Source organism: Cheilinus undulatus, linkage group 22 (assembly GCF_018320785.1).
Source record: "Cheilinus undulatus linkage group 22, ASM1832078v1, whole genome shotgun sequence".
NCBI lineage: Eukaryota > Metazoa > Chordata > Actinopteri > Labriformes > Labridae > Cheilinus > Cheilinus undulatus.
Window position 1 is genome coordinate 36,181,474 of NC_054886.1, and position 17,607 is coordinate 36,199,080.

General features: G+C 40.9%; 1 protein-coding gene across 2 annotated transcripts; it reads left to right on the forward strand.

Moving 5' to 3' along the window:
• Nucleotides 1-294: 294 nt before the first annotated feature.
• On the forward strand, nucleotides 295-14,566 carry LOC121504496 (hepatic lectin-like). Of its 2 annotated transcripts, XR_005991470.1 has the most exons (10): nucleotides 295-440; nucleotides 4,082-4,142; nucleotides 4,376-4,483; nucleotides 5,204-5,302; nucleotides 6,318-6,383; nucleotides 6,724-6,816; nucleotides 12,050-12,207; nucleotides 12,303-12,412; nucleotides 12,741-13,730; nucleotides 13,771-14,566. XR_005991470.1 is itself a non-coding variant. In XM_041779305.1 (9 exons), the coding sequence occupies exons 2-9, from the start codon at nucleotides 4,109-4,111 to the stop codon at nucleotides 12,880-12,882; spliced, it is 810 nt and encodes a 269-aa protein (XP_041635239.1). In that variant the 5' UTR covers nucleotides 295-440; nucleotides 4,082-4,108; the 3' UTR covers nucleotides 12,883-14,566. The 2 variants fall into 2 exon arrangements, 1 of the variants encoding a protein (XP_041635239.1); XM_041779305.1 differs by having other exon boundaries at nucleotides 12,741-14,566.
• Nucleotides 14,567-17,607: the final 3,041 nt, after the last annotated feature.

Below are 17,607 nucleotides of genomic sequence, written 5' to 3' on the forward strand. Positions count from 1 at the left end.
TCTGTTTGGATTATTGATAGTCTGATTGGATTATTGTTAGTCTGTTTGGATTATTGTTAGTCTGTTTGGATTATTGATATTTTGATGGTTTTAATTGTTGGTTAAACCATCTATGGGTAAACAGGGATGAATTTGAGGAAGTGTGGACTAAAAGCTGTGTTCCCTTCCACAAATTCTGATTATTGTGTCAGAATTAAAGGGAAGTGGCTGCTGTGAGCGTTGTCGTGATTCACTGTAAAACCAGAGAGCTGAACATTTGAGAAATGTGATGAAATGTTCGACTAGATCCGGAAAACAACTCAGAAATGATGAGCTGGCAGATTTTCAACGGTTATTGAGAGACTGAAGGAAGAAGACGAGGAGAGTTTCTGCAGAAGTTTGAGTCACATCCACTCTTCTCTGGATCTGAGCTGGTTTAAACGGAGACCACAGCGAGCTTGGTGAGTTTGAGTTTCTTATTTTCTCCATTTTTACCTGTTTTTGCTTCTAATATTTATAACAGATTTATCCTGTACCGCTGTATTAAGGTGTTTGATGTGTGCTCCCATGCTGAATGCAGCCTCCTGAGACCTGCATGCATTTATGAGGACAGGACAGTTCAGCCCTAACAGAGTAATGAATTATTCTCTCAGGGTTTCTGGATCGTCCTTAATCCTCAAAGAAGTTTAAGAAACTTGTTTGGAATGTTGGGGAGGGGTCATTAAAATTTTCAGGAATTTTCAAGACAATTCTTGAAAGTTAAAGGTATACTTATGGAAATATGGTGAATTTATTCAAACATTTAGGATTTGGGGGTTGAAACTCTTCTGCAGGTTTGCATTCTTCAGCTGAAAGCCAGGGTTTAGTCATCTGGATGGTCGATAGAGGTTTGAGCATGAAGCCTTACCTCCCTCTTAATGGATGGAAATGTCAAGAATTTGCCTGAAAATTTCTTACGTTTTTGATGACATCTGGTGAAAATTCATTAAGCTCTTTAGGCTTTATTTCCAGGAAAATTCACTAAAATGTTTGGGATTAAGAACATTTTGGGAATGTTTTCCTTTTTTTTTTTCTTTAAGAAAAAAAAATGTCTTGGAAATGTCTTGGAAATTTTAGGGGATTGGGACTTTTAGGTTTTAATTTTAGGGATTTGTTATTTTTATTCAAATTTGGGATATTATTTGTAAACTATGAAGTGGTCAGGCGTGATGGTTTGTCTGAGAGTTTGTCTATTTCATAACTTGAAAACATGCTAAAACATTTGACATTTTGTTAGCGTTAGCATAGCTAAAGCTAAAAACCTGTTTAATAAAGCCGAGTAAACAGTCTGCTAACAGGAAAAAAGCCCCTCCTCCATAAAAACATTCTCACTCAGCAATTATAGCTGATGTAGTTCTGTTAGCTGTGTTAGCTATGATGATTTTCAGTCTGTGATGTTTGTAAAGTAGTAATTTGTGAGTTAACAGCCACACCTTGTTTATGAATAAAGCTGAATTTAAAAAATTAAAATATTTTGAAATAGACAGCATCTAAAATGATCAGCTGTTAACTGTTTTGTTAAATTTGGGAATTTTATTGGGATTTGGGGATGGAAATGACTTCTATATTTTCTGAATTTCATGGAAGTTTTATGGAATTTGATTGGGAGCATTTGGAAAAATAAAATCCACAATTTTTTCATGGACTTTTGAAAGAATTTATTTTTAGATTATTGTGAATTTGATTAGAGGATTTCAGTGGAATTTTATATGAACTTTTGAGGAATTTACTTGAACATTTTCAGGAATTTTCAAGACAATTTCTACTGTGAAGAGTTAGATGACACCGCATTCCACATTATTATTTAAATGATATTTTTCTCTGATTTTCCTAAATATTAATGCAAATGACAGTCATAATATTTTCAAGTCATCAGCCGTTAGAGCATAATTCAAATGTTTTTGAACAAACTTCATAATGACAATAATTATTTTTTAAAAAATAAAAACCTCAAAATGCACTGTTCCACATTATTAAGCACAACAGCTTTTTAAAACATTTTATAGGTTGTAAAGAAGTGAAAATGGTCATTTGTTCAATCTGCAGCATTAGGAGGTCATATTTACTGAAATCAAAGCTATTTCAATCAAAAACATCTGAACAGGCCAAGTTCATGTTAACATAGGAGCCCTTCTCTGATATCACCTTCACTATTCTTCATCCATTGAACTTGTGAGTCTTTGGAGAGTTTCTGCTTGAATTTCTTTGCAGGATGTCAGAATATCCTCCCAGAGCTGCTGTTTTGATGTGAACTGCCTCCCACCCTCATAGATCTTTAGCTTGAGGATGCTCCAAATGTTCTCAGTAGGGTTAAAGGTCAGGGGAGGATGGGGGCCACACCATGAGTTTCTCTCCTTTTATGCCCATAGCAGCCAATGACACAGAGGGATTCTTTGCAGCATGAGATGGTGCATTGTCATGCTTGAAGAAAATTTTGCTAAAGAAGGCACGGTTCTTCTTTTTGTACCATGGAAGAAAGTGGTCAGTCAGAAACTCTATATACTTTGTTAAGGTCATTTTCACACCTTCAGGGACCCTAAAGGGGCCTACCAGCTCTCTCCTCATGATTTCTCATGACCTTGCTTATTATGTCTTTATCTGCACAAACCCCTCTGTGCTCTGAATCAGCCACAAATTTCTTCACAGTATGATGATCATGCTTTAGTTTTCCTGAAATATCGAATGTTTTCATTCCTTGTCCAAAGCATTACACTATTTGACACTTTTCAGCAGAGAGATCCTTTTTCTTCCCATATTGCTGAAACCTGTGGCCTGATTAATAATGTGGAACATGTGGAAAAGTGCATTTTGATGTTTTTATTTAAAAAGAAATAATAGTTATCATTATGAAGTTTTCTTAAAAACATTTGAATTATACTCTAACTGTTGATGACTTGAAAAATATTATGACTGTCATTTGCATTGATATTTAGAAAATCAGAGAAAAACATTGTTTGCATAATTACGGAAGAGTATTGGGGCCACTGAAAAAAAAAATTTTTGAGACGAAATTTCTTTTTTTCACTTGTGAGAAAAAAGTCAGAATTCTGAGATTAAAGTCAGACTTCTGAGAAAAAAGTCAGAATTCTGAGAAAAAAGTCAGACTTCTGAGAAAAAAGTCAGAATTCTGACTTTATTCTTCAAATGAAAAAAAAAACTCTCAAATTTTTTTTTCAGAATTCTGAGATTAAACTCAGAATTCTGACTTTAATCTCAGAGTTCTGACTTTTTTCTCAGAATTCTGACTTTAATCTCAGAATTCTGACTTTAATCTCAGAATTCTGACTTTTTTCTCAGAATTCTGACTTTAATCTCAGAATTCTGACTTTTATCTCAGAATTCTGACTTTTTTCTTAGAATTCTGACTTTAATCTAAGAATTCTGACTTTTTTCTCAGAATTCTGACTTTTATCTCAGAATTCTGACTTTAATCTCAGAATTCTGACTTTAATCTTAGAATTCTGACTTTTTTCTCAGAATTCTGACTTTTATCTCAGAATTCTGACTTTTTTCTCACAAGTGAAAAAAAAAAATTTCGTCTCTAATACTCTTCGGCCCTAATACTCTTCCGTACATAATAATGTGGAACACGGTGTAGATATTCTTTGGGAGCAGTGGGGTTGTTTTGAATTCTTTTCATAGGAAGTTGGGGAGTTTTTTTGTAGTTGTTTGAGCACATAATTGGAATTTGTGTTTGAAAATTACTCAAAGTTTTAAATGAAATTTTTACAGATTTATTTTTTTCTATTATTATTATTTATTTATTGATTTATTTATTGATTTATTTTTGGTGTTTGGCTTTATGTTTTTAATTTAATTTTTTTTTTTTTTTTTACCTTTGAAGGAACTGCTTCTTTTTCAAATACAAGGCTTAGGATTTATATCATCAGGTCCTACTTTTACCAAACAAGAGGGAGAAACTAGAAATTCACCCTAAACTGAAGCTTTGGTTCTCAGGAGGATAAGAGATTTATCTGCACATGCATGGCTGTAAATCTGACTGTAGCTACATAAACGTGCTGACCCCTAAAGCAGAGTTTGATCTCACTGTCTTCTTCTAAAGGAACAACAGACAATCATCAGCATAAGGATGGAGTCAGACACCAGCGCCCTCTGGACTAAAGGTACCCACCTGTTCAACGTCTGACTGCTGTTCATAGGAGGTCAAACTTTAAGAACATTTATGGTCCTGTACTAATCTGTATATCACCTGTTTATAGACACACAGCTGTTTGTCAGGTTTCATTAACTTGGTATCCAAGTCTATTATGGTCATGTTATTGAAATGACTATAATAATATCATTGTTATTTTATTATTATTATTATCCAAACCTTGTGTCTCTCTCTCTCTGTCAGATCGTGTCCCCCTCCCTCTCTCCGTGGTCACCTTTGGCAGGCGTTGGCTATTTCCCGCTCTGACGGCCACGTTCATCCTGATTCTCATCATAGTCCTCGGAGTGACCAGTAAACAAACACACACAGCACACACTCTCATGTTTTTAGTACTTATGGAGTCCTTTCACCTTGTTATTGAAACACATTTCTTTATTATTTTAAATCACAGCTGTCATTTGTCACCCAGATGCATTATGGGAGTTTTAGTGTTTATCAGAAATGAATTTAATCCAAAAGCAGACATTTTTTGTTCCTTTTTTTTTTTTTTTTTTTTTTTTTTTTTAACGACATTGGCATTTTGGTTGCCTGAAAAAAAGTGCCTGAATGATTTAATTAATAGGTGAATATCAAAAATGTGCTCTTTTTTTTTAATTGCAAAAAGAAAGATGTATTGATTGTGATGAATCTGTTTATTAAGATTTTTTATGCTCATTGCTAGTAATTCTATTGATTATTGATGATAGATTTCTTATGTTTTTTTTTTTTTCCAAAAAAGGACATTTAATAAAATGTTTGAATAAAAAGATTATTGGTTGATTATATAAGGGCATGTTTTAGTTAGATTTATGTCTGATATTTTCTCTGCAGTCTAAATACCCAAGGCCTGCTCCCTACCTGAGTTTAATGATATCGGGGGCTCTACAGTCGGGCCATGTTTTTTAAGTGTTCATACATGGATCAGGATTTCTATTTTCATTCACTTTCACTTTAATTCAGTTTTAGGAGAGCAATGATTCAGGTTACTTTAAGGTTAAACATGTGTTTGTCGTTGATTTTGTTTGTGGTCAGACACAAAGACGTCCAGTCGTCTGTCGTCTATGGAGACGAGCGTTTCAAACCTGAGTGGCATCATCAAATCGATGAACACCTCCCTGCAGCAGGCACAAGGTAAAACACACACACACGTACTTAAATATCTATGTAAGATCTGTCCTAATTCATGAGGCCACACTTTCACTGTTCATTAAAAATCAGGAGTGTGTCCAAGAAACGTGAAAGTGAGAGGGTTTAAAGACAGATTTTTGAAAGTCAGTTTGAAAAGCGCTTTAAAAAAGCTTAAGAAAGGGAAGAAAAAGGCGGGAAAAAAGTGTAATTTGACATTTTATAAACGTCAGCATTCTGACAGCATCATCTAAATCTATACAGCAAACATCATGAAGCGTAGAGGGATTTAAGGACCCAGTTTTTTGTACCAGGCTGTGTGCGTGTTTTTAAAGTGGGACATTTTAACATGGGGCTCTATGGGGAGTGGCTCACTGCAGGAGCAAGCCTCCAGTGGACACTAGAGGAACTGCAGCTTTTTTAAAATGTCCTGTTGTTGGTTGGCTATAACCAACATTTTTAAGACCATCCATAACTAGATATTGGGTGTTCAGTTTCTGAATGCAGGTGAACTCCTGAACATTGTCTAAAATATTGCACAGGTGCATGAGCAACCTCTGGAGGCCCTAGCTTCCTTCACACTTTTCCAAATGTTGCCAACATATTTACCTTATTCATTGCCAGTTCTGTCTTTTTTTTCCAAAGGTTGCTGATTATTATTTGGATTATTTGGACAGTTGTCTTTCTTTTATGGTTAGAAATATGTCCGAAGATCATGGAGTTTCACTACTTTTTGATTTAAAAAAAAAAAAAAAAAAAGGATCATTTTGAGTTTATCTTCTAATGTAAAATTTTTGCCGATGTTTTTGGACAGTTTAGATCGTGTATATGCTGTGTTTTGTATTTTGTGCTTTTTACTAAAATACTGCTGTTTCTGCTGTTAGTTAACTGGACAGGGGCCTCATGTTGGTCTTTGCCCGGGCCTCCAAATTTCTAAAAGCGCCCCTGACCATAACAACGCTGTTTAATCCCCTGATCTGCTGGTTTTCTGATACGTTTGGGTTCCTTTTGTTGGTTTTAGAGCGAGCTAAAGAGGTGGAGAAGATGCGGTTTGCTGTGGAGAACAACAAAGACCAGCTGAACTCAGGTCTGTGACCGATCAACGAAGACACCCCTCTGACCCCGTTTAAACCTCACACTAACATCCCATCTGGTCACACAGTTCGGTATCTGATAGCTCACACTGAGCTCAATGACAGTGCTAATGCTAATGGCTAAAGCTAACACTTTACAGTGGGGCCAAGCCAAAGAAGGTAACAAAGCATTAGCCTTCTGATAGACATCTTCTGCTAATTTCATGTATTTCCTTATTTCTTTTAACAGATGACAATGTTGTTGTTCATTTCCATCATTCAGTGTCTTCTCTTGTGTAATATCTGATATTTTCCTCTGTAAACGCTGTGCTAACTTATTTTCTCTCTGTTCAGTGTCAGAGGCGATGAAGCAGCTGGCGATGGTGGATTATCTCAGCAGGACAGTGTCTACACTCAAATGTTCCCTTGAACGCATCATCAGCAACAGTAAACAAACACACAGACGCTGCATTCAAACGTCAGCTACACTAGCAGTACACACTAACTCTAAAATTAACTAGGTATTGTCTCCAGAATGGAAGGAGCCAAGCTGGCACAGACTGAACTAGCACTAGCATTAGCATTAGCATTGGCGTGGATGAAATGGCAGAGACACAAGTCTCTCTTTGACATATGTTATTGAGGTTACAGCTATTGTCAAGGCTTTCCATTAAGGGGTTAAAAGGGAGAGCTTCCTGGGGCCCAGAGAAACCGGGGGTCCAATCGAGGTCACCAAAACCATGACCTATTATGAAGTTAATATGGGATAACCTTATTTATTCTTAACCAGAATAATAACCACTCTAGTCAATGCTACAAAACATTGAATTTCATGTATTTAACCCCTTCTGCTAAAACAGAATGACCTTTTTACTAGAGATGTTAATAATGTGGATGGACACACTGAACAAAACCATTAAGGAAGTAATGTTGGACTAAAAATTAGCAGAAAAACATTGAGAAAAGTAGCAGAATGGCATAAAAGTGGTGGAAATGGCTCATGATCAGCAATAAAGATTCAGAAATGGGCAGAAAATTTTGTGAAAAGCAGTTAAAAAGTGGCAAAATGGGATAGAGGTGGCATAAAAGGGCCAAACTGTGTGTAAAAATGGTGAAAAAGGGTTCAAAATAGGACAAAAGTGGAAAAAGTTGGTCAAGAAAATGCAAGAAAGTTTTAAAATGTGTGGAAAAATGAAGACAAGCAGTTAAAAAGTGAAAAAAATTACAGCCTTCAGACAGTCATATGTAGGTGGTTTAAAAATCAGTCACATGACCTCACATTTACAGCTTTCAGACAGTCGTATGTAGGTGGTTTAAAATTCAGTCACATGACCTCACATTTACAGCTTTCAGACAGTCGTATGTAGGTGGTTTATAATTCAGTCACATGACCTCACATTTTCAGTCTTATGACAGTCGTATGTAGACGGTTTATAATTCAGTCACATGACCTCACATTTACAGTCTTATGACAGTCATATGTAGACGGTTTATAATTCAGTCACATGACCTCACATTTACAGCTTTCAGACAGTCGTATGTAGGTGGTTTATAATTCAGTCACATGACCTCACATTTACAGTCTTATGACAGTCGTATGTAGACGGTTTATAATTCAGTCACATGACCTCACATTTACAGCCTTCAGACAGTTGTATGTAGGTGGTTTATAATTCAGTCACATGACCTCACATTTACAGCTTTCAGACAGTCGTATGTAGGCGGTTTATAATTCAGTCATATGACCTCACATTTACAGCTTTCAGACAGTCGTATGTAGGAGGTTTATAATTCAGTCACATGACCTCACATTTACAGTCTTATGACAGTCGTATGTAGGTGGTTTATAATTCAGTCACATGACCTCACATTTACAGCTTTCAGACAGTCGTATGTAGGTGGTTTATAATTCAGTCACATGACCTCACATTTACAGCTTTCAGACAGTCGTATGTAGGTGGTTTATAATTCAGTCACATGACCTCACATTTACAGCTTTCAGACAGTCGTATGTAGGTGGTTTATAATTCAGTCACATGACCTCACATTTACAGCATTCAGACAGTCGTATGTAGGTGGTTTATAATTCAGTCACATGACCTCACATTTACAGCTTTCAGACAGTCGTATGTAGGTGGTTTATAATTCAGTCTCATGACCTCACATTTACAGCTTTCAGACAGTCGTATGTAGGCGGTTTATAATTCAGTCACATGACCTCACATTTACAGCTTTCAGACAGTCGTATGTAGGCGGTTTACAATTCAGTCACATGACCTCACATTTACAGTCTTATGACAGTCGTATGTAGACGGTTTATAATTCAGTCACATGACCTCACATTTACAGTCTTATGACAGTCGTATGTAGGTGGTTTATAATTCAGTCACATGACCTCACATTTACAGCTTTCAGACAGTCGTATGTAGGCGGTTTATAATTCAGTCACATGACCTCACATTTACAGCTTTCAGACAGTCATATGTAGGCGGTTTATAATTCAGTCACATGACCTCACATTTACAGCTTTCAGACAGTCGTATGTAGGCGGTTTATAATTCAGTCACATGACCTCACATTTACAGTCTTATGACAGTCGTATGTAGGCCGTTTATAATTCAGTCACATGACCTCACATTTACAGTCTTATGACAGTTGTATGTAGGTGGTTTATAATTCAGTCACATGACCTCACATTTACAGCTTTCAGACAGTCATATGTAGGTGGTTTATAATTCAGTCACATGACCTCACATTTACAGCTTTCAGACAGTCGTATGTAGGTGGTTTATAATTCAGTCACATGACCTCACATTTACAGTCTTATGACAGTCGTATGTAGGCGGTTTATAATTCAGTCACATGACCTCACATTTACAGCTTTCAGACAGTCGTATGTAGGCGGTTTATAATTCAGTCACATGACCTCACATTTACAGCCTTCAGACAGTCGTATGTAGGCGGTTTATAATTCAGTCACATGACCTCACATTTACAGCATTCAGACAGTCGTATGTAGACGGTTTAATGTTCAGTCACATGACCTCACATTTACAGCTTATGACAGTCGTATGTAGGCGGTTTATAATTCAGTCACATGACCTCACATTTACAGCCTTCAGACAGTCGTATGTAGGTGGTTTATAATTCAGTCACATGACCTCACATTTACAGCTTATGACAGTCGTATGTAGGTGGTTTATAATTCAGTCACATGACCTCACATTTACAGCTTTCAGACAGTCATATGTAGGTGGTTTATAATTCAGTCACATGACCTCACATTTACAGCATTCAGACAGTCGTATGTAGAAGATTTAATGTTCAGTCACATGACCTCACATTTACAGCCTTCAGACAGTCGTATGTAGGCGGTTTATAATTCAGTCACATGACCTCACATTTACAGCTTTCAGACAGTCGTATGTAGGCGGTTTATAATTCAGTCACATGACCTCACATTTACAGCCTTCAGACAGTCGTATGTAGACAGTTTATAATTCAGTCACATGACCTCACATTTACAGCCTTCAGACAGTCGTATGTAGACGGTTTAATGTTCAGTCACATGACCTCACATTTACAGCTTATGACAGTCGTATGTAGGTGGTTTATAATTCAGTCACATGACCTCACATTTACAGCTTTCAGACAGTCATATGTAGGTGGTTTATAATTCAGTCACATGACCTCACATTTACAGCATTCAGACAGTCGTATGTAGACAGTTTATAATTCAGTCACATGACCTCACATTTACAGCCTTCAGACAGTCGTATGTAGGAGGTTTATAATTCAGTCACATGACCTCACATTTACAGCATTCAGACAGTCGTATGTAGACAGTTTATAATTCAGTCACATGACCTCACATTTACAGCATTCAGACAGTCGTATGTAGAAGATTTAATGTTCAGTCACATGGCCTCACATTTACAGCCTTCAGACAGTCGTATGTAGACAGTTTATAATTCAGTCACATGACCTCACATTTACAGCTTTCAGACAGTCGTATGTAGGCGGTTTATAATTCAGTCATATGACCTCACATTTACAGCTTTCAGACAGTCGTATGTAGACGGTTTATAATTCAGTCACATGACCTCACATTTACAGTCTTATGACAGTCGTATGTAGGAGGTTTATAATTCAGTCACATGACCTCACATTTACAGTCTTATGACAGTCGTATGTAGGTGGTTTATAATTCAGTCACATGACCTCACATTTACAGCTTTCAGACAGTCGTATGTAGGTGGTTTATAATTCAGTCACATGACCTCACATTTACAGCTTTCAGACAGTCGTATGTAGGTGGTTTATAATTCAGTCACATGACCTCACATTTACAGCATTCAGACAGTCGTATGTAGGTGGTTTATAATTCAGTCACATGACCTCACATTTACAGTCTTATGACAGTCGTATGTAGGCCGTTTATAATTCAGTCACATGACCTCACATTTACAGTCTTATGACAGTTGTATGTAGGTGGTTTATAATTCAGTCACATGACCTCACATTTACAGCTTTCAGACAGTCATATGTAGGTGGTTTATAATTCAGTCACATGACCTCACATTTACAGCTTTCAGACAGTCGTATGTAGGTGGTTTATAATTCAGTCACATGACCTCACATTTACACTCTTATGACAGTCGTATGTAGGCGGTTTATAATTCAGTCACATGACCTCACATTTACAGCTTTCAGACAGTCGTATGTAGGTGGTTTATAATTCAGTCACATGACCTCACATTTACAGTCTTATGACAGTCGTATGTAGGCGGTTTATAATTCAGTCACATGACCTCACATTTACAGCTTATGACAGTCGTATGTAGGTGGTTTATAATTCAGTCACATGACCTCACATTTACAGCATTCAGACAGTCGTATGTAGAAGATTTAATGTTCAGTCACATGACCTCACATTTACAGCCTTCAGACAGTCGTATGTAGGCGGTTTATAATTCAGTCACATGACCTCACATTTACAGCTTTCAGACAGTCGTATGTAGGCGGTTTATAATTCAGTCACATGACCTCACATTTACAGCCTTCAGACAGTCGTATGTAGACAGTTTATAATTCAGTCACATGACCTCACATTTACAGCCTTCAGACAGTCGTATGTAGACGGTTTAATGTTCAGTCACATGACCTCACATTTACAGCTTATGACAGTCGTATGTAGGTGGTTTATAATTCAGTCACATGACCTCACATTTACAGCTTTCAGACAGTCATATGTAGGTGGTTTATAATTCAGTCACATGACCTCACATTTACAGCATTCAGACAGTCGTATGTAGACAGTTTATAATTCAGTCACATGACCTCACATTTACAGCCTTCAGACAGTCGTATGTAGGAGGTTTATAATTCAGTCACATGACCTCACATTTACAGCATTCAGACAGTCGTATGTAGACAGTTTATAATTCAGTCACATGACCTCACATTTACAGCATTCAGACAGTCGTATGTAGAAGATTTAATGTTCAGTCACATGGCCTCACATTTACAGCCTTCAGACAGTCGTATGTAGACAGTTTATAATTCAGTCACATGACCTCACATTTACAGCTTTCAGACAGTCGTATGTAGGAGGTTTATAATTCAGCCATATGACTCAGAGGCTATCATCTTTGTACCTGTCACCCTGTCTGTGCCAAAGGGTCCGGCGGTGAAGCTGCCTGCTGTCCTGCAGGCTGGGATCAGTTTGACAATAACTGCTATTTCTTCAGCGCGACGTCTAAGCCCTGGAACGAGTCCAAAGCGGAGTGTGAAAAACTTGAAGCTCATCTACTCATCCTGCACAGCGACAAGGCCTGGGTGAGACAGTGGATAAATACTGCTCTAAGTGCGGTCAATACATGTTAATCAGTCTCTAATTTCTACATCATTCCTCTCCATCTGTATGTGATCAGGACTTCGTGACCAAGCACTCAGTCCCTGTCTGGTATTGGGTTGGTCTGTCCAAGTTGAGGACGGGTCGTTGGGAGTGGGTCAGCCAGACACCGTACACCATGGAGCCTAGGTACATCTACCTTAGACTGTTTGAACCATATTTAACGGTGTATTTTTTTATGTTAGCGTGACTAAAAGTTGACTTTGAAATCCAAGCTCGTATCGTATCTTGAGGTATCATACAACATTGTACCGTATTTCTATGTTTGTCCGTATTTGTTTAGCAGCAGCTAATAGATGACAACACCAAAGAGAGCAGGTCTAGACGTTCTCCCTGTTATATCATATCATAGATGAGCTCAGCATCATTACAGTGGAGAGGACACTTTTTAACAGGCAGAAACCTGGAGCAGAACCAGTGTCCAGAGGTCTTTATGATTCTGGTTCTGTGTTTTCAGCCGCTGGATGCCTGGTCAGCCCTACAGCTCCAACGGTCGAGATTGGAGCTGCGCTCACTTGCACACCAGCGGGCGCCTCAACGTCCAGTACTGCCCCACTAAGATGCGCTTCATCTGCCAGAAACGCAGCGTGAGGAACTGAAGAGAACAAGACCTGTCCACATGGATCCAGGGTCCACATTCAGTTCATGCTGCTGTGGAGTTTAACAGTTCTAAAGATTTACATAGGAGAAGAGATCAGAGAGGACATCAAACAATCCTGATACATAGGTTTGAGAGTTGGAAGAGCACGTCCCATCAGCCTGTCCTAGCAGTGTGTCCCATCAGCCTGTCCTAGCAGTGTGTCCCATCAGCCTGTCCTAGCAGTGTGTCCCATCAGTCTGTCCTAGCAGTGTGTCCCATCAGCCTGTCCTAGCAGTGTGTCCCATCAGTCTGTCCTAGCAGTGTGTCCCATCAGCCTGTCCTAGCAGTGTGTCCCATCAGTCTGTCCTAGCAGTGTGTCCCATCAGCCTGTCCTAGCAGTGTGTCCCATCAGCCTGTCCTAGCAGTGTGTCCCATCAGCCTGTCCTAGCAGTGTGTCCCATCAGTCTGTCCTAGCAGTGTGTCCCATCAGTCTGTCCTAGCAGTGTGTCCTAGCAGTGTGTCCCAACAGCCTGTCCTAGCAGTGTGTCCCATCAGCCTGTCCTAGCAGTGTGTCCCAACAGCCTGTCCTAGCAGTGTGTCCCATCAGCATGTCCTAGCAGTGTGTCCCATCAGCCTGTCCTAGCAGTGTGTCCCATCAGCCTGTCCTAGCAGTGTGTCCCAACAGCCTGTCCTAGCAGTGTGTCCCATCAGCCTGTCCTAGCAGTGTGTCCCATCAGCCTGTCCTAGCAGTGTGTCCCATCAGCATGTCCTAGCAGTGTGTCCCAACAGCCTGTCCTAGCAGTGTGTCCCAACAGCCTGTCCTAGCAGTGTGTCCCATCAGCCTGTCCTAGCAGTGTGTCCCAACAGGTGTGTCCCATCAGCCTGTCCTAGCAGTGTGTCCCATCAGCCTGTCCTAGCAGTGTGTCCCATCAGCATGTCCTAGCAGTGTGTCCCATCAGCATGTCCTAGCAGTGTGTCCCATCAGCCTGTCCTAGCAGTGTGTCCCATCAGCATGTCCTAGCAGTGTGTCCCAACAGCCTGTCCTAGCAGTGTGTCCCATCAGTCTGTCCTAGCAGTGTGTCCCATCAGCCTGTCCTAGCAGTGTGTCCCATCAGCCTGTCCTAGCAGTGTGTCCCATCAGCATGTCCTAGCAGTGTGTCCCATCAGCCTGTCCTAGCAGTGTGTCCCATCAGCCTGTCCTAGCAGTGTGTCCCATCAGCCTGTCCTAGCAGTGTGTCCCATCAGCCTGTCCTAGCAGTTTGTCCTAGCAGAGTTCCCACAGAATGTCTATAGAAAATCAAACCTACTCTCTGAATGTTCTTGTATTGAACCATTGAACCAGCTCCAGGCTGGTTGAGATGGCGGTTCATTAATACTGTCTTTGATTAAAATGTTAGGCTTTGCTTTTGTAACATGGAGGCAAAGCTCACTGCTGTCAACACCAATCACTTCACTTTCATTTCTTCACCTTCAAAATAAAAGCACTAGATGTCATATTTTTACTGCTGATAATTCAATATTTAAGACAGGCAGAGTGGACAGCAATCATTGATGCTCTGTGATGATATCAGACATTTACATGCTGTTAGGACACAGTGTGATCTTAGCAATGAAAATAAATAAATGTAACACTTTTTTCTGCTGGAGCAAATCATCTACAACATTGTACTGTTTCATGTTAAATAAAAAAATGTAAATCTCAATGCTTGGTTTCTCTGTTTGAACCCTGCTGCTGCATCACTCAGTGCTGTTTAAATTTCAATGAACCATTTCAGTCATGTTCCAACTAAAGTCCCATGATACCACGAGAGGTCTCTTTAGTCAGACTGACACGCTGGTAGACTATTTAGCCAGTAGATCTGAGTGGATACTGGTTAGACTGGAATGACAATCTTTGGCCTAGGCTGGCATGCATGCAATAGAAAAGGATGGAATGTTTCATGAACTTTGGTTACATCTTTAGAAGCCAAGGATGGAATGTTTTGTAAGTTCTAAAGGCTGACATCGTCTTTCTAAAGCATCATTAAAGGAAGAGGATTGAATGTTTTATAAACTTTGATAACATCATTGTTAAAAGGAAGGATGGAATCTGTTCAAGGCTGAGTCCTAGAGTGGATGGATAACTAATCCAGGAGGTCAGGAAAGAGTCCAGAACATCTAAAGATCTCCAAAGGTAAAGTATTTTTACCAAACAGGTTTAGGGTTCAACTTCCCTTCCTCCACCCCAGCCTCCTCCTTTATAGACTAAAGCTTCACCTCCTCCACCCCAGCCTCCTCCTTTATAGACTCAAGCTCCACCTCCTCCACCCCAGCCTCCTCCTTTATAGACTCAAGCTCCACCTCCTCCACCCCAGCCTCCTCCTTTATAGACTAAAGCTTCACCTCCTCCACCCCAGCCTCCTCCTTTATAGACTCAAGCTCCACCTCCTCCACCCCAGCCTCCTCCTTTATAGACTCAAGCTCCACCTCCTCCACCCCAGCCTCCTCCTTTATAGACTAAAGCTTCCCTTCCTCCACCCCAGCCTCCTCCTTTATAGACTAAAGCTCCACCTCCTCCACCCCAGCCTCCTCCTCTATAGACTAAAGCTCCACCTCCTCCACCCCAGCCTCCTCCTTTATAGACTAAAGCTTCACCTCATCCACCCCAGCCTCCTCCTTTATAGAGTAAAGCTCCACCTCCTCCACCCCAGCCTCCTCCTTTATAGACTCAAGCTCCACCTCCTCCACCCCAGCCTCCTCCTTTATAGACTAAAGCCTTCCCTCCTCCACCCCAGCCTCCTCCTTTATAGACTCAAGCTTCACCTCCTCCACCCCAGCCTCCTCCTTTATAGACTCAAGCTCCATCTCCTCCACCCCAGCCTCCTCCTTTATAGACTCAAGCTCCACCTCCTCCACCCCAGCCTCCTCCTTTATAGACTAAAGCTTCACCTCCTCCACCCCAGCCTCCTCCTTTATAGACTCAAGCTCCACCTCCTCCACCCCAGCCTCCTCCTTTATAGACTCAAGCTCCACCTCCTCCACCCCAGCCTCCTCCTTTATAGACTAAAGCTTCACCTCATCCACCCCAGCCTCCTCCTTTATAGACTAAAGCTTCACCTCATCCACCCCAGCCTCCTCCTTTATAGACTAAAGCTCCACCTCCTCCACCCCAGCCTCCTCCTTTATAGACTAAAGCTCCACCTCCTCCACCCCAGCCTCCTCCTCTATAGACTAAAGCTCCACCTCCTCCACCCCAGCCTCCTCCTTTATAGACTAAAGCTTCACCTCATCCACCCCAGCCTCCTCCTTTATAGACTAAAGCTTCACCTCATCCACCCCAGCCTCCTCCTTTATAGACTAAAGCTTCACCTCCTCCACCCCAGCCTCCTCCTTTATAGACTAAAGCTCCACCTCCTCCACCCCAGCCTCCTCCTTTATAGAGTAAAGCTCCACCTCCTCCACCCCATCCTCCTCCTTTATAGACTCAAGCTCCACCTCCTCCACCCCATCCTCCTCCTTTATAGACTAGAGCCTTCCCTCCTCCACCCCAGCCTCCTCCTTTATAGACTAAAGCTTCACCTCCTCCACCCCAGCCTCCTCCTTTATAGACTCAAGCTCCACCTCCTCCACCCCAGCCTCCTCCTTTATAGACTCAAGCTCCACCTCCTCCACCCCAGCCTCCTCCTTTATAGACTAAAGCTTCCCTTCCTCCACCCCAGCCTCCTCCTTTATAGACTAAAGCTCCACCTCCTCCACCCCAGCCTCCTCCTCTATAGACTAAAGCTCCACCTCCTCCACCCCAGCCTCCTCCTTTATAGACTAAAGCTTCACCTCCTCCACCCCAGCCTCCTCCTTTATAGACTAAAGCTCCACCTCCTCCACCCCAGCCTCCTCCTTTATAGACTCAAGCTCCACCTCCTCCACCCCAGCCTCCTCCTTTATAGACTAAAGCTTCCCTTCCTCCACCCCAGCCTCCTCCTTTATAGACTAAAGCTCCACCTCCTCCACCCCAGCCTCCTCCTCTATAGACTAAAGCCTTCCCTCCTCCACCCCAGCCTCCTCCTTTATAGACTCAAGCTTCACCTCCTCCACCCCAGCCTCCTCCTTTATAGACTCAAGCTCCATCTCCTCCACCCCAGCCTCCTCCTTTATAGACTCAAGCTCCATCTCCTCCACCCCAGCCTCCTCCTTTATAGACTAAAGCTCCACCTCCTCCACCCCAGCCTCCTCCTTTATAGACTAAAGCTCCACCTCCTCCACCCCAGCCTCCTCCTTTATAGACTCAAGCTCCACCTCCTCCACCCCAGCCTCCTCCTTTATAGACTAAAGCTTCACCTCCTCCACCCCAGCCTCCTCCTTTATAGACTAAAGCTTCACCTCCTCCACCCCAGCCTCCTCCTTTATAGACTAAAGCTCCACCTCCTCCACCCCATCCTCCTCCTTTATAGACTCAAGCTCCACCTCCTCCACCCCAGCCTCCTCCTTTATATGCTCAAGCTTGTTGCAGCCTTATATTCAGATTAATGCTACTATTGATTAATTTCTTTTTAACTGACATTATTTATTTGTATTCAGAGCTAAATTTATATATATGTTAAAATTTACTGTTTAGATCAAACACTGCATGCTTAAAGTAATAATTGGCCATAGTTAGGTCATGTATTTGTGCAGATTATGTTATTACATGAATGTGTTAAATTGGTCAAAATGCAGTAAAGTAGATTTAAATTCCTATTTTTATTGTGCTGTTGTGCCCCAGTTCCTG

Excerpts from the sequence above, each read along its gene's own strand:
- LOC121504496 (XM_041779305.1), top strand. The coding sequence starts at position 4,109 with ATGGAGTCAGACACCAGCGCCCTCTGGACTAAAG. Across the intron at positions 4,143-4,375 it reads CAGCGCCCTCTGGACTAAAG|ATCGTGTCCCCCTCCCTCTC; the intron begins GTACCCACCTGT and ends TCTCTCTGTCAG. Across the intron at positions 6,817-12,049 it reads TGAACGCATCATCAGCAACA|GGTCCGGCGGTGAAGCTGCC; the intron begins GTAAACAAACAC and ends TCTGTGCCAAAG.